At 41.1% G+C, this 24,122-nt stretch overlaps 1 protein-coding gene and 1 long non-coding RNA gene across 13 annotated transcripts in view; one reads left to right on the plus strand and one right to left on the minus strand.

Annotated features, from left to right (window-relative positions):
* The window catches only part of piezo2b (piezo-type mechanosensitive ion channel component 2b), a 105,660-nt gene that overhangs the window by 39,796 nt on the left and 41,742 nt on the right, over positions 1-24,122 (plus strand). For 6 of the 12 annotated variants that reach the window (XM_078935294.1, XM_078935300.1, XM_078935298.1 and 3 more), the window contains exons 8-20: positions 1,004-1,178; positions 5,940-6,056; positions 6,426-6,461; positions 9,299-9,416; positions 12,727-12,896; positions 13,332-13,562; positions 14,086-14,206; positions 14,656-14,849; positions 15,028-15,176; positions 16,225-16,398; positions 16,633-16,674; positions 17,257-17,289; positions 18,334-18,611. In XM_078935294.1, the coding sequence (XP_078791420.1) occupies positions 1,004-1,178; positions 5,940-6,056; positions 6,426-6,461; positions 9,299-9,416; positions 12,727-12,896; positions 13,332-13,562; positions 14,086-14,206; positions 14,656-14,849; positions 15,028-15,176; positions 16,225-16,398; positions 16,633-16,674; positions 17,257-17,289; positions 18,334-18,611 (1,838 nt within the window). The remainder of the gene's footprint in view (positions 1-1,003; positions 1,179-5,939; positions 6,057-6,425; positions 6,462-9,298; positions 9,417-12,726; positions 12,897-13,331; positions 13,563-14,085; positions 14,207-14,655; positions 14,850-15,027; positions 15,177-16,224; positions 16,399-16,632; positions 16,675-17,256; positions 17,290-18,333; positions 18,612-24,122) is intronic. The other 6 variants (XM_023964911.2, XM_023964913.2, XM_023964914.2 and 3 more) reach the window with 3 other exon arrangements.
* LOC111949034 (uncharacterized) lies at positions 7,790-10,825 on the minus strand. Its single transcript, XR_013650711.1, has 3 exons — positions 10,733-10,825; positions 9,310-9,445; positions 7,790-8,309 (listed from the first exon to the last, which is right to left on the minus strand). It is a non-coding gene; the product is annotated as an uncharacterized LOC111949034 (long non-coding RNA).

Genomic DNA, 24,122 nt, shown 5'->3' on the forward strand with positions numbered 1-24,122 from the left:
GTTTCCGAAAATGGAACCAGGGGGGGAGGGGGGTTAAAGTAGGACGGGGGGGGGGGGGGGTCAACCAATCAGAGTGCAGGACTCAGCTGGAAGGGGGCCTGCTGCATTTCTGCATATACAGCTCGAAGAGATCATTTCTCATTAAAATGCAGGAAAAAAACAGAGTTTTTCCTTTAGAAATGCATTTGTAGTTCAGTCTCTGTGTTAATACAAAGTGATTGAGAGACTTGCTGTCACATTTGAACATTTATCTGAAGAGTTATTGAAGCAGGAAATCCAATTACACGCAGATTCGAGCACATGCAGAATCAGATTTGAGCAGTTGTAATCACAGATTTGACGTTGTAACTCTAAATGAACACATGCAAGTGGGAATTTGTCAGTTGTGATTGTGTTTGTCAAACTTTACAGCAGAAGATTTTTACACACAGATGCAGATTTTTGGTGCACGAGTTTTCACAATCTATTTTACAAGTTCTTACATCAAATCTACAAGCCCATCCATTTTGGAACATTATTACCTTCATAGTGGCCGCTCCTCTCTGTGACCGTCCACGCACCGGGACAAGCCAAAAACCCTTAGCACGCGTACAGGTCAAGCTCCTACGGCATAACAGCGTCAGAAAAACTATTTATAATTTATATCTAACACAGATTATTTTAAGTGCTTTTGTTTGTAATTTTGCCCAATAGGTCATTTTTTTATACTAAATAAAATGTTTTAGATAGAGTAACACAGCAAAGAGCCACAAGCGTTTGTGTGTAGCACAATATTCCGCCTTTTTAGTGGTAACACATTGATGAACTTGTGGCAGGTGTGGAATTTCACATCGTGGATTACACCACATGCTGATGAAATTATGGATGACTCACACTCGGTCCTGTTTCAGACCTAAACAATGGAAAAGTAATCCAAAAGTTTGATTATACAACACCTTTTTGAATTAAAAATGCAGTGTTTATTCATATTTCAATGCTCATGTTCTTCTGTTTCTGTCTGCAGTGTGTTTGGCATCTCCCCCATAGTTCAGAGCAACTGCAGCTGCACATGGAAGCTAAGTGTGCACAGCGATCGTAAGTGGTACCACTTTGTCAGCCCCATCATGCTGCTGGTTCTCTATTACACCTTGGCCACGCTCATCCGCCTTTGGCTGCAGGAGCCCATCGACCATTTGATGGTGAGCTCAGCAGACACACCTGCAGAACACCAGCTAAATGTGCCATTTTTACTATTTGGAAACACTGTCATCATTCAAAAGGTTCAGTGCAACTTTTGTGGCTCCTTTATAAGACTCTGATGTCGACAAATGCATGTGGAGCCCAGCAGCATCACTGCTTCGGGTTTGTCTTGTTCCAGATTTTATCCTGATAAGGTTTTTTTCAGTCAACATATAAAAACATCGATCTCTTAGGAATGCATAATCTGTGGAACACAGGTCTGATATTTACTGGACCTGAGCTAAAATAGATTGAATTAAACGGGCTGCCAGGTAGATTTGTGATGACTGAAACTGTGCAAATAGAAATTCCTGGACAATTGATCACTGTCTGGATGCATCTGCTGTGTGTAGTTTGGTTGTTATCTGAGAGACTGCTGGTCTAATTTTGACAAAGCATCGATGGAGAACCCTTTTTTGGAATAATGCTGCTGTGATGCTGCTCTCCACAGAGGTGCTGCAGGTCATTTGTACCGACAGCTGATTCACAGCGTGAAAAGACGGCGTCTTTTTGTGCTGGTTTGTGCTTTCTGTCATGTTTCGGTGGTGTGAAGGACCCAAATGAAGAACGAGACAACTTTCATAAGCAAAACACAAACTAAACTGTGAGAAAACAAAAATCGGAAGAAAAAAATGACAAAAAAGAATCGAAGACGAGGGAAGATCAGGAAACTGAAAATCATAGATTTATAATAATAATAATAATTGATACTGTATTTATCCCACAATGAGGAAATTCTTCTCTGCATTTTGACCCATCCCCTGGGGGAGCGGTGAGCTGCAGCCTAACTGCGCTCGGGAGGCAGTAGCGTTAAGGGCCTTGCCTAAGGGCCCTCACTGACTGATGTTCATTGCTCGCCAGTGATATGGTAATTGACCCAGTACCATTGTTTATCCCCCTCGGGGAATGGAACCCTGGATTCCTGCATGGTAGCCTCTCACCTTACCAACCGAGCTACCCAGCCGCATAGATACTAAGTACTCATCTATTGATATATTTTTGGCAACAGGGTAAAGTCCATTAATAGGCGAATTCACGCACTAAAATCACATAGTTTTCATATGAATTTACCCAAAAAATATAATAAAACAGTAAATCTAATACAATAAAAAAGAAACGTTCATGGTCAACAATTATGAACGGCTGATGATACCGAAAATCTGATTTGATGAGACATGTGAGGATCTGTTAAGAATTTAATTTTTCACATCAGTTCTGTGAAAGTAACATTTTTAGACGTTTTAGGACGGAAACGAATGTAAATAGAAACTAAATCATTTTTCCTGTTCATCAAAAGCAAAATCCAAATCAGGCTGAAATGCATATCCAAAGTTAAAGTCCCATCAGTTTTCAGACCCCTGGGTGTATGAAATTTGATCTCTGCATTTGCCCCCTCCCCTGGGGGAGCGGGGAACCATTTGGCGGTTTGACCCCCCAATCCAAACCCGTCACGCTGAGTGTCAAGCAGGGAGGCACTGGATCCCATTTTTAGAGTCTTTGTTATGACTCTACAGTGGAATTGAACTCACAACCTACCAGGGCAGACGCTCTAGCACATGGCCATGCATATGTTTTTTAATTTCATTATTATTTATATACTATTTATATACTTCTTTCACTTAGCTTTTTCTTTATACTTTTTAAATTTTCTTAACAAAAGGTTTTTGAGTGCTTTAAGAAAGGTAAAGATTCAATATTTATTTTTCACTCTGTAGTAATTGAAAGTAAAACTTTATTTAAAATGTAAGCCAATAAATGTCTTCAGTTATAAAAAGACATAAACTATGTTTGAATATTAGATCTAGTATTAAAGCTGTACCTCACATAAACTATTCTAGTTTTGTTTGATGTTCTTTTATGTGAAGCACAATTTCCCCAAAACTTTAGTGGGAAATCATTTAATCACATATTTTATATAATCTGTTTCACGTCGCCTGAAAAACGTTAACGAATTAGGAATAAATGACAACAGGGTTCTGGTAAGGGGGAGGGGGGACAGTGGTAAAAACATCCACCAAAGCATGGAATGACTCAAATCACATCAGTGACTGAATTCTGTTAATTGTCACATTTTCTTTTGTACGGTTTGTTATGTGAAGCCAGTTCCTTCTGTGAGGCGCATGGGTGTGTCGTCTGTTCTGCAGGGCGTCTGTCACGGGAGGAACCGCCGTTCTCCAGAGAAACAAAGCTGTTAGCTTATGGCGATGTGAGAACAGAGCAGATTTTACATGCCTACATTTTCCACTGAGGCTAAAATAACCCCGTCTGTGTCTGTGGTGACCTACACTTACATTGGTGGTGGACTGGATCCAGTTCATCCAGCCTTGGTCTGAACCAGTCCTCTTTCTGAAATATGTCGCATTACGTTCAGTTCAAGAAAACGTTTCCATCTTCCCTCACTCTGGGACTCGAGCGCAGCCCCTCCCTCTCCTAATAGAGTTATGGATTAGTGCTTTTATAGCTGGATCAATATCTCCCAGAGAACCTGTAGGGCTGTATACATTATTGATTTCTACAGAGGAATGTGTTTTCACATACTCTGACACTTTAGATTAGAGGTTAACAATGAATAACGACCACTACGCGAATCAGCTGACTTTGTGGAGATGCCAGATTATGACGGATGTCCAGACATGTTCGATTTCTATTGAGATTACTGTACATGTTGCTTAACTTCTACTATAAAGAACAAATATTTCAAGCTTAAAATCCAGACAACGAATTTTTGCGAGAAAACACAGATAAATTCTGTGTTTTTGAATTGTTTGAAACTAAGCAAACACAACAGGCAAAGCACCTTTTAAGCAAACATATTTTTAATACTGTTCAAAAAGGAAGAACATTCAAAAGCACATTCAGAAAATCAAACGTACTTTTCTTGCAGACTTTCTTGTAGCATTTTGTGCAAGAAATGAGTGAAATCCTGCCACAGTGGGAAGCCTCTACTCTGTAAATATGTTCTCTTTGCACGGCCAAAGTTTGTATGTTGGAGCGGCAAAGGCCTAAAAGCTAGAATGTTGTAAAAAAACTGTTTTCTATTTGTTTATATTTTCATAATCGTTAAATAGAAATTCTCTAATTTATATGTGTTAGTAAAACTGCTTCAAAGAACATGAAATAATGCTCCTCAATTCCTTTTAAAAGAACAAAATATTTAAACAAATATAATGCTCAGCAGGTAGCAAAAAAAATCTTCTGTTGATGGAAAAAAAAAACATTTCACCTTTAGGACTATATAGATGGTAAATGATGTATACTTACATAGATGTGGCCCAAAGTGCTTTACAGCCACATTTACACACTGATTGTGGCTCCACTGCCAATCACCATCAAAATTCTAGAAATGTCAGCAAAACACAATTTTACAATGACACTGTTTCCATTAAATCATAAATATGCAAATAAACACAAACCAACTGACGAGATAAGTCATTCAGAAACACTGCGACGGATGTGAACCATACTTTGATTGACAGCAGATACATTCAACTTTCTGCCACGACACTAGCACTCATCATCATCTATCAAAGTAGACATCGCCGTTTTCTTTAGGACGTGGAGCGGCGAGCTCCTTACATGTGAGAGGGGCTACGGATTTTAGAAAATGGTGGTTGGTGATTTGACAGAGGAGCTGTACATGATACGCTCAACTTTTGGTGAGCCGTATGACGCTGTGGGACCTCTGATGGCGCCCGCTGTGCAGCAGCCAAGGCCGCCAGTTCCTACCAAGAAGCTCATCGCCATCCGGTTGTTGGTCACGTAACTTATTTACTTCCAAAAAAGTGTTTTTATTGCAGTTTTTAGAAATATTTCAATTTGATATGCCTCAAAAACCACCTCCCCCAAGCGCAACAACTTTTTTGGGATAAATCCCCGTTTTTTTTGGAAATTGGCATCTTTCTATTAGATGAGTTTATGATCACAAAACCAATTTGCGCAATTTCATAGTCAATGGAAACACAGCTACTGACTCCAACCAATAACCACCAGGAGCGATGTGGAATTCAGTGTTTACTCCCAAAGACACTTCAGTACATGGGCGACAAGTTGTGAACTGAACCTGCGCTCTTCTGATCAGCATCACGCCCGCACTATATATACACAAGTTAAAAAACGACAACAAAACACTACAGTTGTGTGAGGCTGAGTGATAATCATATTGTGAAGTTTTGCTAAAGCAAAACTGCTGCAAAACAGTGAGATTGGCAGTAAGAGGGTTGCAGTTTTTCAAAAGTCTTTGTGGACATTTGATTTAATCCTTATATGTTACCAATATAATCTAAATCCTTCAAAGCAGATAGTTAAAGAGGAAGAAAGTATATCGTGAAGGAAACTGAATCTTTGATCTCTTGTCCTTTGTTGAGCTTCCTTTGTGTTTTTGTTTGCTACACCTAACGTTTTAGAGAATAAATGGATGACTTTATTGGAAAGTAACCCGGAGGTTTTCTTTTTGTTACTCATTATTATTTCCTTTTTGAAAATTCTTAAACAAAAGAAAACACTGTAGAAGTACACAATAGAATATTTTACTTGGCATTCCCTGTAAAGATTTTCTATCTGTGCCATCCAGATGCAGCCAGGATGACATTTCTGGTTTCCTGTGTTCAAACGTCCAACAGGAGCCTGTTAGAACCAAACCTCTTGAGAAAGCCGACTCTGCTGCGTGACAGCAGCCAGAGCGCAGAGATGAGACACTAAACTGTCTATCTGTGTTTTTCCAGGACGACAAGGAGGAGGACATGTGCGAGGAGGAACAGTGCGACAACAAAACCAATAACTCTGCCAACAGGAAGAGGCTGCTTTGGTGGGGGTCACGCAAGGGCACCGATGAGAAAAATGTACGTCACCCCAGATGGAGTTCCAGCTTAAAACTTGATATTAAGTCTTAAAATGGTAGCTTTCTCCTCCTTTGTGGTTAACTTTGAGGCTACAGAATGTAGCAGGCTGCTAACTTTCAGCCTCACCATTACCCATTTTAATTTCTGCAGCACTTACACACTTTTCTGACCTTGTTTGAAGGTCTGCACCTCTGAGGTTTAACAGCTTTTAGAGTGTGCAGACACTGAGGAGTGATGGCTCAATTTATAGAGTAGCGCTGCAAGGCTTTGTTCCTGCTCATCAGCGACTATAAAGACCAAAGAGGCCTTTGACTTCAGCTGCTCATCGATAACACTTCTTGCCTTCTATGCTCTTTTCCTTCGCCGTAGCTCCTCTCCACCCAGGATGGCATCAGTACGACTGAGGTGCGGCTGCTCTGGATGTGTTCTTAAATCTTCCCTTCTTTACCTCTGAGTCCCTCTGCAGGGCAGAGATAACTGCAAAGTGCTTTTCACACTGCATCCTCATGTGATTGGCCCATTTTTTCCCCGGACTCCGTTATTTCAAGCTTCAGTTTTTGCTGAACAGTAATGCAAAATAAACACATCTGGTGAAATATAACACCAGTCAACACTAATCACACAGATTAAGGGAGGAGACTTTGCTAGCCTAAGTCTGGGGTCTGCATCCTGAGGCTCCGGGGCCAAATGGGACTCCTTTACCCCTCCATAGGAGCTCTCTGGCTGAAGTGAAATAAGATAATGGTAACGGTTACTTAAAGGAATATTGATTTAACCCTGATGAGTTAAGTTTATACATTTATGGCTAGAATAAGATGCCATGTTTGCTCAAAAGGCTTTGTACGCAGAACTCCTCCGCTAGAATGCACAGATTTGAAATACTAGACATAACTTAGGTAAAAAGTCTGATCTTTTCTGATTGCTCAGTTTATTTGATGAGTTGAAAGCACATTTTTTATGCTCTGTAATAATAGTTTGTTATCCAGATGGGAGTTGGGAGTAGAGAAATTGGCTGCACTGGGATGATCCTGTGGATCACAGGAATCCTTTATTTTGAGAAGATGTTATCAGAGATTCTGTCAAAAGTAAAAAAAAAAAAAAAAAAAACAATTCTAAATTTAGAGAAAATGCTGGTTTCTCTTTGTATTTCTGTTTTTATTCATACCAAAAAAAAAAAAAAAGAAATATAATTCACATTTGATTTTGTGATTTATATTTATGTGATGATGCAAAGCCGTATCAAACTTTCCTAAAGGGGTAAGATTAGACTTTGGGACTTTATCAGTAAGAAAAAGCACCAAAGGGATGTTTTACTGTTAGGTTTGGTGTAAGCAAGACCCAAAAAGCAGTCAGGGATTTAGTTTGGAGGTGTGAGATTTATTGAATGAGGAAGAGGTTTGGCTTAAGTTCTTCGGTGCAGGTTTTGGTTCTTCGGCATTGACTAGGGTTCTTTGACGTTGGCTCTGGTTCTGTCGTGGCTTCAGCTTTGGTTCTGTCGTGGCTTTAGCTTTGGTTCTGTCGTGGCTTCGGCTTCTGTTCTGTGGCTTTGGTTCTGTGGCTTCAGCTTTGGTTCTGTGGCTTCGGTTCTGTGGCTTTGGCTTTGGTTCTGTGTCTTTGGCTTTGGTTCTGTGTCTTTGGTTCTGTGGCGTTGGGTTTGGCTCTTATGGCTTTGGTTCTGTTGCTTCAGCTTTGGTTCTGTGGCTTTGGTTCTGTGGCTTCAGCTTTGGTTCTGTGGCTTCGGTTCTGTGGCTTTGGCTTTGGTTCTGTGTCTTTGGCTTTGGTTCTGTGTCTTTGGCTTTGGTTCTGTGTCTTTGGGTTTGGTTCTGTGTCTTTGGCTTTGGTTCTGTGGCTTTGGTTCTGTGGCGTTGGGTTTGGCTCTTATGGCTTTGGTTCTGTGGCTTTGGTTCTGTGGCTTCAGCTTTGGTTCTGTGGCTTCAGCTTTGGTTCTGTGGCTTCGGTTCTGTGGTTTTGGCTTTGGTTCTGTGTCTTTGGCTTCGGTTCTGTGGTTTTGGCTTTGGTTCTGTGTCTTTGGCTTTGGTTCTGTGGCTTTGGTTCTGTGGCGTTGGGTTTGGCTCTTATGGCTTTGGTTCTGTGGCTTTGGTTCTGTGGCTTCGGCTTTGGTTCCTCTGGCTTCGGCTTTGGTTCTGTGGCGTTGGCTTTGGTTCTGTGGCGTTGGCTTTGGTTCTGTGGCTTTGGCGTAGGCGTGAGCTTTGGTCAGAGAATCCGTCATGAAAGCAGACGAACCGACAAAGGCTGGTAGGCGAGAAAGAGTAATATAGGTTCACTGATTAGATGCTGAACAGGTGTGAGAGACCGGATCCTCAAGCAGGTGTGCGGGGCCGACCCCGACACCTGACATTTTACTGTTAAAGGTTGCAGCCCTCTGGCCTCAGTTTTTACTTCTACTGCCTCATTTTCAATCAAACTGAAAAAAGAGCTTTCTGATTATAATGTTCCAGTTTCACCTAATTTACTTCTTTTTCTATAATTCCCATTTTCCTGCTCAGTTGTGTAGACATGTAATGTGTTTGGTAAAGAAATATAAAAGGGAAAACCCAATACCTGCTGCAAACAATACTTGTTTTGAGGGATATCACAGTAAAAGAGATTATAATAAAAAGGTTCTGCAACACACTAAGTCAGTTAATTATTATTCTGTTCTATTCATGACTCAATTTGGTAAAAATGAATTTTTCAAGCAGTTCTATTTAACTATTACATGCCACATAAGGGAAAAATGGATAAAAAGAAAAGTTTTGTTTTACTAAAATGATGAATTCTTCCATTAACACTAACAAAAAAAGGAATTTGTTTAAAGGAAACTCGATTCATGGATTTAATTAACTCAAACTTTCTAACAATCAATGTCTGATTAATGGTTGTCATTTTTGTTGAGTTAATTTAAGTCATCATGAGAAAAAATGCCCCCATCAGTCTCTGGTATGCGCTTTTTTGTGCTCAGCTTTATTGGACAGATTTAATCCAAAAACAAGGCATGTGCAGTGTGAAAGGTACTTTAACATCCTGTTGCCCCACTACACCAAAAGCATGATAACCAGCAACAGAAGGGGTAACAAGTAAAGTAAAACCAATTTTGCAGATTTAAAGAAATCTAAGTTGTTCAATCTAAAGTAAGTGAATTATTGGATTAGAAATGTTACTCCCTTTTGTTCTGCATGATCCCATAATAACAGTGTGCCTTCATCACAGAGACATTAAATGTAATCTCTGATGACCGGCAGAATGGGCCTACCTCAAATGGGACGTCCCTCGACTTCATGGCGACAGAGAATGGACCGCCCTGTCTGAACTTCTACTCCACCCCTCAGTATAAAATGGACCAGCCCGGTGACAGCACAGGTGAGCCATCTCCCGTCCACAGCACAGCCCTGCATGCAGTTACATGAAAGGGGCACAGGTGTTGATACAAAAATAAGAAAGTCATTTGGAACAACAACTCTTAAATCAGGTCCATATTCTGCTTTCTCATATGTTTTGACTTTTTGTGCACATTTGCACTAAAGTGGTTCTCAGAACAGTTTGTTGAATAGTGAAGGTGCAGACCAAGCGTAACCTGGTTTACCTGATAAAGAGACTTCATGTGCAGCTGAGCTTTGGTTCAACAACAGCTTTGAACACACTTTGAACTTTTTGCTTGGAAAAATATCTGCCCTGGTTTGCCTGTAGATCTGAAGTAGAGGCATTTTGTACATATTTTAGCTCTCGTTCATTTAAACTGAACCTGCCAGACAATTCATTCCTGCTGTTTGGAATGTTGCTGAAGATCTATAGATCTATAGATACAGAGACAGAGAGAGAGACAGAGAGAGAGAGACAGAGAGAGAGAGACAGACAGAGAGAGACAGAGAGAGAGAGACAGAGAGAGAGAGATGAGTTCTTAAAGTGCTTTGTCCTGAAAGGAGCCTATTACTCAATGTGCTCCTCTGTGCAGACATCGTGTTGTGCAAAGGATGTCTGGGATTGTCCAGGATGCTTTGCATCAAGGCCCTCATCCTCTTCTGCAGCACAGTTCCCACAGAGTCCACCCTCTTCCCGATCACAGATGTACACTTCTTTATCAGTTTGTCCAACCGACTGCAATCCCTTGTGGTCATACTGCCACCCCAGCACACAACCCCATAGAAGACAGCACTCGCCCTAACCGACTGATAAAAGAGGAGCAACATGTCGGTCGATACACACATCAAAGGACCTCGGTTTTCTCAGGAAGAACACCCTAATCTGTCCTTTCTTATACAGAGCCCGAGCCTGCTCTGTCCAGTCCAGTTTGTGGTCAAGGTGCACGCCCAAGTACTTATAGGAGTCAACAACCTCGATTCTTCCTCCATCAATGATCACTGGTTGGTTGGAGGGCTTCCTACCAAAGTCAACGATCATCTCCTTTGTCTTGGAGATGTTCAGCACAAGACCATTGTGTCTGAATCTGGTGATGGGCTCCCTGTACTAACTCTCGTCCCTTCCCTTAACTCACGCCACAATAGCAGTGTCGTCTGAATATTATCTGGACATGACAAGCTGCAGTGTCAAGGTGTGGGGTGGCTCGAGAGCCGGTAGGACCCAGATGCAGAGGCGGAGGCACACGGTTCAAGGGCAAGGGGGTTTAATGGCTAACAAACAAAAGCGCTGCAGAGCAGGAATTACAAAACAAAACTTACTTTGGCGTGGCGAGGGACATGGAACAAGAGCGTGGCAAAAACATGGAACAAGACAGGATGACAAGAACACCATGACAAAGCTAATGGACCAGCACAGGAGGAAGGCAGAGACAAGACTTAAATACAGACAGGGCAGACAAGACACAGGTGAACACGATCAGGGCAGATGGGGACCAAAGGAAGTAAAACTCAAGAAACAAGACAAGACAGGAAACCTTTCAAAATAAAACAGGAAACAGAACCAAACAAGACAGAACAAGAACTAAAAAGAAAAACAAGACACAACGAACTCAAACCATGACATGCAGCAGCATAATTAAAGTCAGCAGTGTAGAGTGTGAAGAGAAAAGGCGATAGTTCAGTTCCCTGCTGTGCACCAGTGTTTCTCGTCAATGTCCCAGATACACAGTCTCCCAGTCGGACATACTGTGACCTTAGAGTTAGATAGTTGTGGATCCAGCAAACAAAAACTGGATCAACTCCCATCCTCACAAGCTTCCCCTTCAGCAGCTGAGGCTGGACTGTATCAAGATAAGATAAGATAAGATAAAGATACTTTATTGATCCCAGATTGGGAAATTCAGTTGTTGCAGCGTCGGCGTTAGGCTCAAGATACAAACTTACACACAATAGATCACCGAGAACCAGAACAATCAATCGGAAAGAAACATCAGTGAATTAGAACAGTCGTATTGCATGCCACATCAGGAGAGAGAAAATAGACGGACCATAAATGACTTTATCTATTGCACATGGATGACAAGTTATAGAGTCCAATGGAGTGAGGAATGAAAGATCCCCTGAAGCGGTTTGTGTGACAGCGAAGCTGCCTTAGTCTGTTGGAGAAGGAGCTCCGCTGACCATCCAGTACAGGATGGAGAGGATGCTCAGGATTATCCATGATGGATACGAGCTTATTTAAAGTCCTCCTCTCCATCACAGATTCAAACGTGTCCATTTTGCGACCAATTACAGAGCCAGCTCTTCGGATCAGTTTGTTCAGTCTATTGCTGTCCCTAGAAGATATGCTGCCCCCCCAGCAGACCACCGAGAAGAACAGAGTGCTGGCCACAACAGACTGGTAGAATATTTTAAGCATCTTGCTGCACACGTTGAAGGACCTCAGCCTCCTCAGGAAATGGAGTCTGCTGCTGGCCTTCTTATACACAGCAGTGCTGTTGCTCTTCCAGCTCAGTAGGTTGTCGATCGTTACTCCCAAGTACCTGTACTCCTCTACCTCTGCCACCTCTCTGCCCAAGATGCTGAGAGGCTGGGAAGCTGGTGGTTTCTTCCTGAAGTCTATCACCATCTCTCTGGTCTTCTCCACATTCAGCAGCAGGTTGTTTTCTCCAGACCATCTCACAAATTCATCCACAAGATCCCTGTACTCCTCCTCCCACCCACCATTAATGCAGCCAACAACAGCAGAGTCATCAGAGAACTTCTGAAGATGGCAAGACTCTGAGTTGGCAAGTGAAGGCACTTGTGAAGTCGAAAAACATCACCCTCACATATAGTAACAGCCAGCCCCTTCCAGAAAGGAGAGCGCCCTATGGACCATATACAGGACTGCTTCCAAAAGCACTTCAAAAACATGTTTTGTCTTTTATTTTGACTTTTCAGGAAAGCTGGATTCAACATTAAAGCTTCCCTGGTGTTTCTTCTTGATGACTCGGACATATTAGGTTTTTATGAGCTGCTTTAAGATGGCCATCTTTAATTTAAAAACTTGGCACAGTTCCGGGTCTTTTTGGTTGCTAAGAAGCGCTGTTGGTCAGACATTGTGACAGACGGGTATGGAGCTTGGTCTTAAATAACGTCAAGTAGGGCAGCTTGTGTCGCGAGCAGCCGTAAGTGGCCAACCTGAACGTTTTTCTGTTGAAGAATGTGCTGATTTATGGTGAAAGATCCAGTATTTTAAAACTTTCTCCAATCTAAGGGCATAAACTCTTGCCAGAGCATAACCGTTCTCCTCCTGCAATTCTCCTAAACAGAGAAGAAGGAGGAGTGCGTCTACGAAGTGTCTCTACCTCCAGAGGATTCAGCAGCAAAGGAGACTGAGGATGAAGAGAATGACATAAAGAAGAAAGGAGTCGGAGCCATGGTGAAAGTCTTCCACTTTGTCATGAAACAAAGCTACATCTGTGCTCTGATAGCCATGATGGTGAGTTTAGCAGCTCAAACGTGTCCCTGTGCTGAACTGCTGAAACATTTTCCACAACAAAACTTCAAAGAATGTGTCACAAAGTAGACCTAAAGGTCAAACATAGCCCAAACATGCACGATTACCATTGAAAAATATGTTTACTAATATTGTCCAATTTGAAATATGACATAATTACAAATTTTTTACAAAAAATTCTTTTTAGAAAGTTAAAAGCTGCCTAAAATGCCAATTTGCAAATATCTTTTAGATAGATCCTTCTCTGAGCTTTTCTTTTTTTTAGTCTAACTACAGAAACCTCCAATGAAGTAATTAGTCAGTTTTCCTATTTGTCCAGACTATTTTGATTTTGACTATATATCTTTATCTCTTTTAAATGAGCTCCTTGTTGGTACTCGGTCATCAGCGTTTGGTTGTTGCGTTCGTCTCCTGCAGGCTTGGAGCATCACCTACGTCAGCTGGCTGACATTCGTCTTCCTCATGTGGTCGTGCATTCTGTGGATGGTGAGGGACCGGAGGCGCTACGCCATGATGTCCTCCCCTTTCATGGTGGCTTACGGAAACCTGATCATCGTGCTGCAGTACTTCTGGAGTTTTGAGAGAGCTAAACCAGTGGCAGGGTTCTTCGTGGAGAAGAAGAACCCGTTCCACTCACTCTCATCCAAGGTTGACATGATTATCCTCTGTATTAGGAGACTTTTTTTTTCTCTCCAAGTTCATATTTGTTAAAAAGATCTCAGTGGTTAAGTGTGGTCCTGCGAGGGGACAGTGTTTTGACATGTTTTGGAACAGCTCTAGGACCTCAGCGTCTCCAGCAGCTGAAGCTGGCTTACTCTGCCTTTATGCAGTTTTTTTAATCAGTCATGTTCTGATAAATAATCTGTGTGTTTTTATCTCTCTGGAGACTTAAGATGCTGTCATACTTCATACCTGAGCTGAACTGTATTTTGCCTTATGTTTAGTTGAAAGTGCCAGATGAAAACAGGACATGTTTTAAAGGTTGGACAGTCCAATTTAAGTTTACAGAGTCAATCCTGATTTACTGTTTAAACACAGGATCCCCTCATGGTTTTTGGCCACCCAAAATTTAGTCTCAAATGATTCTAAGTAAACTGTGACTAGTTCATTGGTTTATCATTTCTTTTCTTGCTGGCCACCTCTTTCTAAACATTTTGTTTATTGTGTGTAGATGTTGTGTATGCTGAGTTTCTGGCTGCTGCTGAGACAAACGCTTACAGAGAGACAGGAAAAACAAAAAGAGGAGAGCGCCGGTCTCTCAGACGTTCATGTGGAGGATCAGAAGAAGAAGGGTAAGCCCTACGCTCCTACTCTGTTTAGATTAGAGGCACTTTCATTTAGCCTAATTAGTCAGAAATCAGGCCAACATGCACATTTCCTAAACTTGGTTTTATTTTTAACTGAAATTGTATAAATACAACCAACCTGGACTGGACTTGGACCAAAAGAAAGGTCATGCTTGATAACTTTGTGAAAGGATCGCACTGCAGAAAGAAAAATAGATTTAGACAAATTGTACACAAGCTGGATTTTAGTTTGTTTAAGGGGAAAAGTCTGTGGTTTTGTTTTTGGAACATAGATTCCACTAAAACAGGATTTGGGTAGAAATGAACATGTCTCCTTTTACTCTGAAAGAATTGCATTTTATTGGAAATAAAAGTTAGCTTTTCCTGAGGCGTGGCACAAAAATGAAGTCAGATGAAACTCAAGACCTGCTGGTATGTTTGCTCCACCTTTATAGAGGAAGAGGAATCCAAGGAGGAAGAGGAGCAGGACATCATGCATGTCTTTGGAAGCATGGTGATGGCTGTGCTGGTCAAATACTGGATCTACATCTGTGGCGGCATGTTCTTCTTCGTCAGCTTTGAGGGAAACATTGTCATGTACAAGATCATCTACATGATGATGTTCCTCTCCTGTGTGGCGCTCTACCAGGTACTGTTCACACCAACAACTCAGGGAAATCCATCAATATTTGTACAAAACAAACCAAGTTCTCATCTACAGCCAAGCCATAACCAATAAATGTCTCAATCCACTTTGGCCTTTGCATCAATTAAAGCATGTAAATGCTACAAACTGCTCTAACATGTTCTCATGGAACTGCTGTCAGGTGCACTTTGAGTACTGGAGAAGGATCCTCAAGTACTTCTGGATGTCAGTGGTGATTTACACCATGCTGGTCCTCACTGTGGTCTACACCTTCCAGTTTGACGGGTCTAAAGACTTCTGGTCAGGAATGCTGAATGTGAAGAATGAAAGGTGAGCAGCAGCTCTGGGATCCGGGATTCTGTTCCACCTTCCAATTTGGAAAGAAACAGTTTGACAGGATCCTTTGAGAAAATAAAGACCTCCTAGTTTCAGAATTTTCTCAAAAGTTTTAAGTTGTTAACACAAATTGAGCACAGCTAAAACAGTCGAACACTCAGAACTTGAGCCCCCACACAGCCACTACCTACGTTTTGTGCATAATGGATGAAAATTGGTCAAACATGAATATACGTAGAAAAAGTGAGATAAATTGTGGTCTTTACTTGAAATTTTCACAGATGTATCACGAATAACCCTCTTTAAAACCAACGTAGAACCAGAATCGTGTGTTATTATTACGCTGTCATTAGTGATTTGTGCGTCAATGATGTCATTTGAACTTGATGTGTGCGCTGTATACATGATATAAAGGTTATACATCGGTGGTACATGCGTGAAAAGTCTGCTAGACATACGTGGAAAGTCACAAATTTGCAAATACATCTTGCAAAATGTATGCACAATTGCATAAAATGTATGTAAACTATGTAAAATATGCAATGATCAAAAATGTTATACAGCTCAAAACCGAATTCACGTAAAGACCTGTCGGCTAAAACTCTCAATGAACATTTGCGCACATTGACGGACAACAAACGCAAGAAACACGTGTCAATGACATGTATCACGCATGTATCACGAAAGACCGAAATGTCATCTGTGGAAAATGTGAAAAATGTATGTGGTGGCCTTTTAAGAAAGAACACAAATGATCTGCTGCTCTGTGAGACCTTACTCACATGAAAACTTCCAAATTTGCATTCACAAAAACAGGAAGGTTATTTTGTGTATAATTTACTGAGCGCCATCTTCATAGAATGTATTTTAAATAAAAAATAAGATGAGTTTCCTTTTTTTAACAAATGTTTTCAATGATTTTGACCTTTCAAGGCAGTTTTAGAGTTCTAGAGCTTTAAAGTTTGTTCAGACTTGACCTTTTTGTTTCAGAAGATAACTTCTTTTCGTCTTTTCCTCCAAATGCGACCGTCTTTGGCCCCAGCCTGAATGACCTGGGCTTGGAGCAGTTCTCTGTGTCCACGCTGTTCACCAGGATTTTCATTCCCACCTCCTTCCTGCTGGTCTGCATTCTCCACCTGCACTACTTCCATGATCATTTCCTCCAGCTCACTGATCTCCAGGCTGTAATAGCTAAAGAGCAGAGCACCATTTACAGGTGAGATGTTGGATTGGTTCAAAACAAAACCCCAGTCTCAGAAGTTTCTTTGTGACATTATACTTCACTGCACACTTCCTTCTTTTGCATTACTCCTCCTTTTTCCTGTCACAAACACGTCTGTCCTGCAGCTCTGAGTCATTCATGTGTCACAGTGGTTTCATTGTTTCATCCGCTCAGCATCTCCTCTCTGTGATGTGCTTCCATTTCTCCTCTGCTGCCTTTTTCTCACAGCCACGCCAAAGTCAGTGGGCGTGTCTATTTGATCGTGAATAGGTGGGTATCTGCTCGCTTTCTCTGGCATCCACCATCATCCCAGTTCACCTTTGACTCTCTCCCTGTTGCAACAAGACGTTGGTCTGGTTCTCTTTGTTTGAAAAAGATGCTGCTCTGCATTTAAGATCCTTTCTGATATTTTACTCCTGTGTTTAAGGATTTTCTCATGGCTCCATCGGTTTCCTCTTCAGGGTTTTCTTGTTTTGCTTTGCCTGTAGCCTCTTTGTCTTTGGGTTTGAGATGATAACGAAATATCTTTCATCCTTCAAAACCCCCCTTTAGTTTTTTTCTTTTTAAAAAGGGAATCCCTTTATCTCTGAGAGAAAACCTCCATACCAAGCATGTTTGAACCAACAAGAACGTCTTCCCTTTCAGTCATTTGCCACTTATCCACACCCTGTCTGTGCTCGGATTCCCTCATAATTCCCCCTCATCTTACAGAAGCTGGTCTCCTCCAAACCTCTGGGCCCCTTCTGCCCCATTTCCCTGCATTTCCATAAATCTGTGCAGATGTTGAGTGACTTTTGTTTATCATATGGCCTCAATGTTCATCTTTTTTGTGTAATTTATTGTTCTGAGCAGCATCAAAGGAAAAATTTCATCTCAACAGAGCAAGTAAGTGGAACCACTGGAAAGCAGAATGCCTGTCGTGATATGCAGCCGGTTCATGTGAGAAAACCCAAACTCTGAGCGCATTGCCTGAGATGTTTAAGGGCTACTGCTTCCCTAAGTTAATGCAGATGTGATGCAGGGGTGAACTGCTCATACGTTGTCTTCTAATGAATGCAGAAGGAATGTGCATTGATTTTCCATTAACATGCCTGATGAAAGATGCTTTTCTTTTGTTTATTTAGCAGACAGATCTGATTCATCAATTGCATTGAAGCCCTTTGACTACCACCCGGATCATATGGTTGACTGTCTGTAGTATTCATATACTCGTGAGGACTGGTTTCTTTCAATTGTAAACTGAACTTTTTTTATGCCCTAAAATCAGACTTTGTTTTATGGGAGTGATCATCTTTTCAAATTGGGGTTCTGCATTTATCATTCCATTTGCCTCCACAGCCCATCTATCTGCTGCTGCTGCTGATGCTACCGCTGCTCAAACACACTTGACTCCTTTGTTTGGTCTCTAATAACGTCCTCCTTATCTACTGTTAGATCAACGTTGCTACCAGTCTCTTACACTAATGGGATCGCCTTTGTTAGCTTGTAAAGTGGAACTTCTCCTTCACTGGTTAAATATTTGGAAACTTCTCTCTTGAATGAATGGAGTGACCAACATCAGCTTAAAGTGTCAACCTGATGCTGAACGAATGAGAAAAACTAACTTTAATGGGCAAATCTTTGATCCAAAATGAAGGCCATAGAGGAACCTGGAGCGTGCTTTTTAAAAGAATAAAGCTTTGCTGATATGCATGTTACATTTCTCAGGTCTTTCATTCTGTTTTGTATCCCATTTTATTAGTTGGATGGTCTCTTTGAAAAAAAAAATGCATCTTAATTTTTTCACCGCAATTTTAAGTCAGATTTCTTAAGTTAGCTTGCTATAGAATGTAAAGGGATCTGGTTGGTCCTCATAAGTATATTAATACAGACTGTACGGTCAGATTGGTGAGGGTACATCTTGTGAAATAACTGCTCACCTGTCCTTAGGCTGGTGGACCAGGATGGCAGCCTACCGGACCTCACAATGCTTAGCGCCAGCTCTGTGGAAGGAGTCCTGTCTGAAGTCAGGCACCTCCAGGAGGAGCAGAGGAGCTGGTGCTCAGACAAAGAGAAGGAGACCCTGGTAGTGGTGATGGATGACCCTGACATGAACATGACTGAGGACAAGCCTAAAGTCTTCCCTGACCAGCGTCAATCCAGCACAGATGAGAGTCAGCACTATAGTGCTGGGTCTGAACCAGAACCGAGCACCGAGCAGAGCTCAGGTACTGCACACATGCTAACCTATAAACACTTCAGGTCTGCAGCAAGCACAGCTGCTGCTGAGTGTTACACAATCGACCAATTAACTTCTAACTGGTTTTTGAGGAAAGATGGATACGTGTCATAACCATGATGATTATTAGTTTATTTTTTTATTTTAACTGACCTTTATTTAGCTGTTTTGTTTGCCTCTTGAACAACTTGTCCACAAAAACATTTCATGATCAAATGATTCCAGTCTTTCAGGGTATTCCTGCTTTTGTTAAAGTCCCACTGCGATCATCTTTTGATCTATTTTCAAAGCGTTCCCAGTGGTCTTTTAATGATAATTATGCAGTTTTTAGACAAAATCAAAAACTTTTGTTGTTTTCAAGGACATAGTTTCTGCAGAGCGGCATGAATTCATTGGAAATTCACCACGGAGTTCTGGGTAGTGCTGCTTGCGCGGAGTAATAGGCCTGTGCTGATTTCCCATCATCCATGTGTCTGCACGCTCCCCTACTAGCTTACAGCCCCTCAAGCCGCTATCTCACACATCCGGTGCAACAAAAATGGTGAGCAATATCGTAGCCATCCAGACGTACAGTTTAGGTCAGATTCCTGCACAGACGAGGAAAACAGAGACCTTCATGGATCTATTTGTCTACAAATGGATCCATCAGAATGGAGCGGAGCAGGGAGCTTGTGGTCTGCTGATTGTCATTTTTATGTAACAACTACAAGCTTCTTCAAACAGCATTTTTTCCGTCTGCTCCTGATTTACTGTGATTCAAATAAGAAACACTCAAAAACGCAAATTTAAGTTTAATTTTATTTATATACGTCCTCCATCATTAGAAAAAAACCCACCAAAAATGTGATTTTTTTTTCTATTGGAGTGGGTCTCTAAAAAAGAGTAAACGCCTCTGGAAACATTGAAATTTATTTCTATGAATTTTTACATATAACCAGGGCAAATCGAACATTACGAGAGCATTATACCACACTGCTTGTTCATCTGTCTTTGCAAATTTCCAAGTGTTTTCATTTTTTGGACCGCAACGATAGCTTGATCCCTTTTACTTAGATGTTTCTTTCGTGAAAATACAATAACTCTCACACATATATGGTGTTAGATGTCTTTCTACGTCACCCAATGAAACATGTTTCATAATCTATTATGTAAGCAATGCTTTTTGAGAAACGCATTCCATTTACTGTAACTGAAACGGTTGTTATTGGCCCGAAAAACTGTTCTCCACTTTAGCTGTCCTCCTCCTCCTCCTCCTCCTCCTCCTCCTTTCACCGCCCTTCTCCATGTGTTTGCTTTGTTCGGAGGGAAACAGAGACACCCAGCACAGAGCAGAAACACATGGAGCGGAGCGAGGAGATTTATGAGGTCTGTGTACGAGGCACTTATGAAAAAAAAAACAACCATGAACAGAAACATACTAACCACAGTGTCTTCCATCATGGGAAAATGACGAACAAGGCACGGTCCTTATAATGTCCCTTTCTTATAAACCTGTGAGGTTTCACTCCAAAAGGCATAAACGGCACGTTTTAAGGTGATTTATGGAACGTGGTAGATTTGTTTGGTTTACCAGAGAAATGATCATGAGAAGTGCTCACTAAGCTTAGTGCCACCCAAGTACCACGGAGGAGGGCGTCTCTGTTTAACGCTGACGCTGAACTGTGGAGGTAAGCTCGACTGCTTTAGGCATGTGCCGTATATCATTTTATCTCACAAATATGCGCTAACTAGGTTCTCATGGATTGCTGAGCACTTTGCAGCTCTGTTTTGAAAACTTCAGCTTCTCATGTGAGATTTTGTGATGCCAAGTGCATAACTTGCCTTTTGAAATATATTGTATTTTGCTAATCATCTGACTTACTGTTATGACAGCATAATCACAGATGTAGAGGTGGCAGCTGGGTCTTTTGCATAGATCTTAGAAGGCCAAAACTGTGCTTTTGTCCAAACATCAACAACCTGAAAGGTTAGGAGCCAAACATAAATCGTTGCAGATTCTTGGGTTCAGCTGATTTGTTGTTTAATGTTTTTAACTGTGACACAGCGTGCAGCTCAAGTTCTGCTGCTTTCAGACCCCTGCTAAGATCAAGTAAAGCAGAGGACTGCCTGGCCAGTCTTAAATTAAAAAGTCGTTTATATACACAGAAACTAAAATGGGTCATAAAATGCAGACTTGCAGGACCTCTCCGTTTATAATGAGCCATTGCCTTTGTGTTTATGTTGCTATACACTCTCTTAAAATGTCTCACTGAAACAAAGGTGCCTCTATTAAAACACCAGATAATGTGGCTTATTTATGTGTAAAATCCACATGCATGTGGCATTCCCACACTACGGACAAGGTTTGATTCTTTACACTTAATCTTTATGGCTGGGTCATTAAAGTAACATGCTAAATTTGCTTGTTAATTTGATGAATTTTTTTTTTTTACACAAAACGGTCCGGGAACACTGTATGGTTGGAAGTATGTTACATCAGCCAATCCTAAAATTCATGTAAGACCTGTGTTTAACATTGAACTTCAGGCTTCATTTCCACCATGCACATCATCAGATTATCCATCCATTGTCTCTTCATCTATTCAGGTTTGAAATGAGTTTAACAGTTTAATCGGAAGTAAAAGGAAACTCTGTGGTGCAGTCACAAGGGGGCGCTAATTATTGTTTTTATGTGCCAGTCCTAAGTGTCGCTATATGCAGAGGATTTGGTCAAGAAGGTTATGTGATGTAAAGCAAGAGCCAGATCAGTCATGGGGATCACAAACAAAACTTTTGTTGTTGATCCGACATGACCCACGGTTAAGGACCGTCACTGGTTGCTTTTGACCTTCAGGGTGTCAGTGGAAATTGGACTTCTGTTGGTGGAAGAAGGAGAGGAGAAAGTTTCTCGGCACCGAGAAAAAAAGACAGGATTGTAGGACTTAGAGGAAGAACTCCAACAGGTAAAACGAGAATGTTGGTCCACATTGAAAGAAGAAGAGTGGATCTTCTGTGTTGAGGAGACGAGATGGAAGAGAGAAAAGATGGGGAGAAGATCATGAGATGGATGGAAAGAGAAACATAGGAGGAGAGATCATAAAAAGGGTTGGAAAAGAATGTTCCAGGTGTCCCCAGGTAGGAGGCTAGAGGAGAAGGAATAATTCTGGAAAAGAAAGATGGATTAGGTGATCCAGGGTATCCCCACAGGAGGAGGAGGGTGAGGGTAAGGGAAGAGGAAAGGTGAATTAACAAAATATGGAATGGTGAGAGGACAGAAAAGAACAGAATGGATGGAGGTGACAAAGGGGTTGACAAGAAGATGGAAACATGTTGAAGTGTCAGAAACATGTGACAAAGGAGGTTCCTGATATGTCCCTCACTAGAACTGCAACATTTCAGAGAGTTTGTGGGATTTTATTGCATTTGGTAGCATTACAACCTCTTTATTGGTGTTGGGTTGCAATGGAATTCATGTATTTATAATGCAAAAGATGGTTTGCTGTCATCCATTACAGTAACAGTGTAAATAGTTGGCATTTAAAAAGCAGTTTAATTGTTGTGATTAAGTATTTATACATTCCAATGTATTTATTTTATGTTTCTTCTTTAAACGACTAAAGATGGGCTGTTAGTGTCGGCAATCTGGGAGTTTAAAGACCCGCTCCGATGAAAATGATGTTTTTGGTTTTTGGAGGACATGTATAAAGAAAATTAACCTCAAATGTAGTGTGATGTAGAAAATACACAGGGAGGGCCACAAGGTCTTAGCCACAGGGAGAGGAAGGGGGGCAGGGTTGCTTTGCGCCAGCAGTTCCGCCCGCAATTCAGAAGGTGAATTTCTAATAAACTCCTGCAGCTCTGCAGAAACTATGTCCTAGAAAACGACACAGGTTTTTTTTTTTGACTAAAAACGGCATAATCATATTCAATTTATAACTATTGACAGTGGTTTACATGACTTTCTTTCAGAATAAAAGACACCCCTGTGTCACATAGAAACATTTTAATGGAGCAAATGTAGTTTGTGTAGTGTCAGCAGTGATTAAAAAAACAGTTAATGTGCATCTTAGCCAAACATTTGTACATCTAACTAAAATAAAACTTCAATGAGAGCTAATATAGTGATCCTTACCTTAGGGTGCATTTAAAATCTCCAATTAAAAATTAAAAATCCACCGGATAATCTGGTGCACCTTAATTCTGACCTCTAATTAATTTTCTGTGGTATACGCCAGACAAAAATCTGTCAACTTGTGATACGTACTGTCCATCGACTGTTTGTGAATCAGTTAAATGAAGTTTAAGTTTTAAGTAGTAGCTCAGTTGGTAAGGTGAAGGATTGCCACGCAGGAATCCAGGGATCGGTTCTCAGTGGGAATGAGCAAGCAATGGTAGTGGGACAATTACCATAACGCTACTGCCTACCTGTGAATGTGTATGAATGATGCTGGTGATCCTCAGAGAGCCACACACGCATTATTCAGCCAGGACTGAATGAATAATGCACACACTGTAAGCACTTTGAGCGTCTTGAAAAACGCAGATAAATCCAGTGCATTAATTTTATCAAGTTAGTTTACTTTAATTTTCGTTTTTTTTAAATACTTACTTTTACTTTTTACAGTTATTTTTAAAATTATAATTAAAAACTTCATTTTTCATTTCATTCATTTTTCTTTAATCTCTACATACAAACACGCACACTGATGATCTATCATTTAAATGGCAAACTGCTGAACTTTGATCTATCAGTGAGTCAGATTTGGTAGTTTCGAATGGGTTCCGTCCTTTTAAAACATGGAAGTGCTAACCGTTTAAAAATTGATCATGTAGAAGAAATTAATGTGCCCGGCTTGAATTACATGAAACCAAGTCTTTCATAAATCAGAATAGAGCCGTGAAAGAAAAAAACCTGGAGCAAGATTCATGAGAGTTCCACTGCATCCATATTTCATACCAAGCCTCTTCCAACTGTTGGTGGTCATGCGCTAGTGAACCGTGGAAAAACAAACGAAGAATAAGCCCCTCCCTGCTCATGGTGTGAACCATTGGCTGTATTAGAGAACTGGACTGAGCGAGGGTGACATCACCCGGTTTCTAATAAATAAGTTCAATACAGTCGCCATTTTCTGTGATATGGCCATTGCCATGTTGGAGTCCACCTGAGTGGAAATGAAGCCTGAAGGCCACACCCCTTTGACTAAAAGCGGGCTCAATCTGTCAATCAAACACCTCAAATGTTTGACATGACACCTCTTACTTTTTTTGAGGCATCTGATTGGTCAGTTTATAACTTGCTTAACTTGTGCTACAGGTAAGGGTTAATGGCCGACGAATTGTGCGTTATTACTTTTTAACGCACGCCGTGGAAGCCTGAACCGTCCTCCGCTTCGCGTCGTGCGTTAAAAAATAACAACGCACACTTCAAAGGCCATTAGCCCCCTTATACCATGGTAACCTAACAAAGCAATACATATTAACCAGTTTTAAGGTCTTAATTCTTGTATTTTTTCCGATTTGG

The sequence above is a fragment of the Oryzias latipes genome, chromosome 17 (genome assembly GCF_053564925.1).
Source record: "Oryzias latipes strain Hd-rR chromosome 17, Olatipes_Hd-rR_3.1".
In the NCBI taxonomy this organism is placed as follows: domain Eukaryota; kingdom Metazoa; phylum Chordata; class Actinopteri; order Beloniformes; family Adrianichthyidae; genus Oryzias; species Oryzias latipes.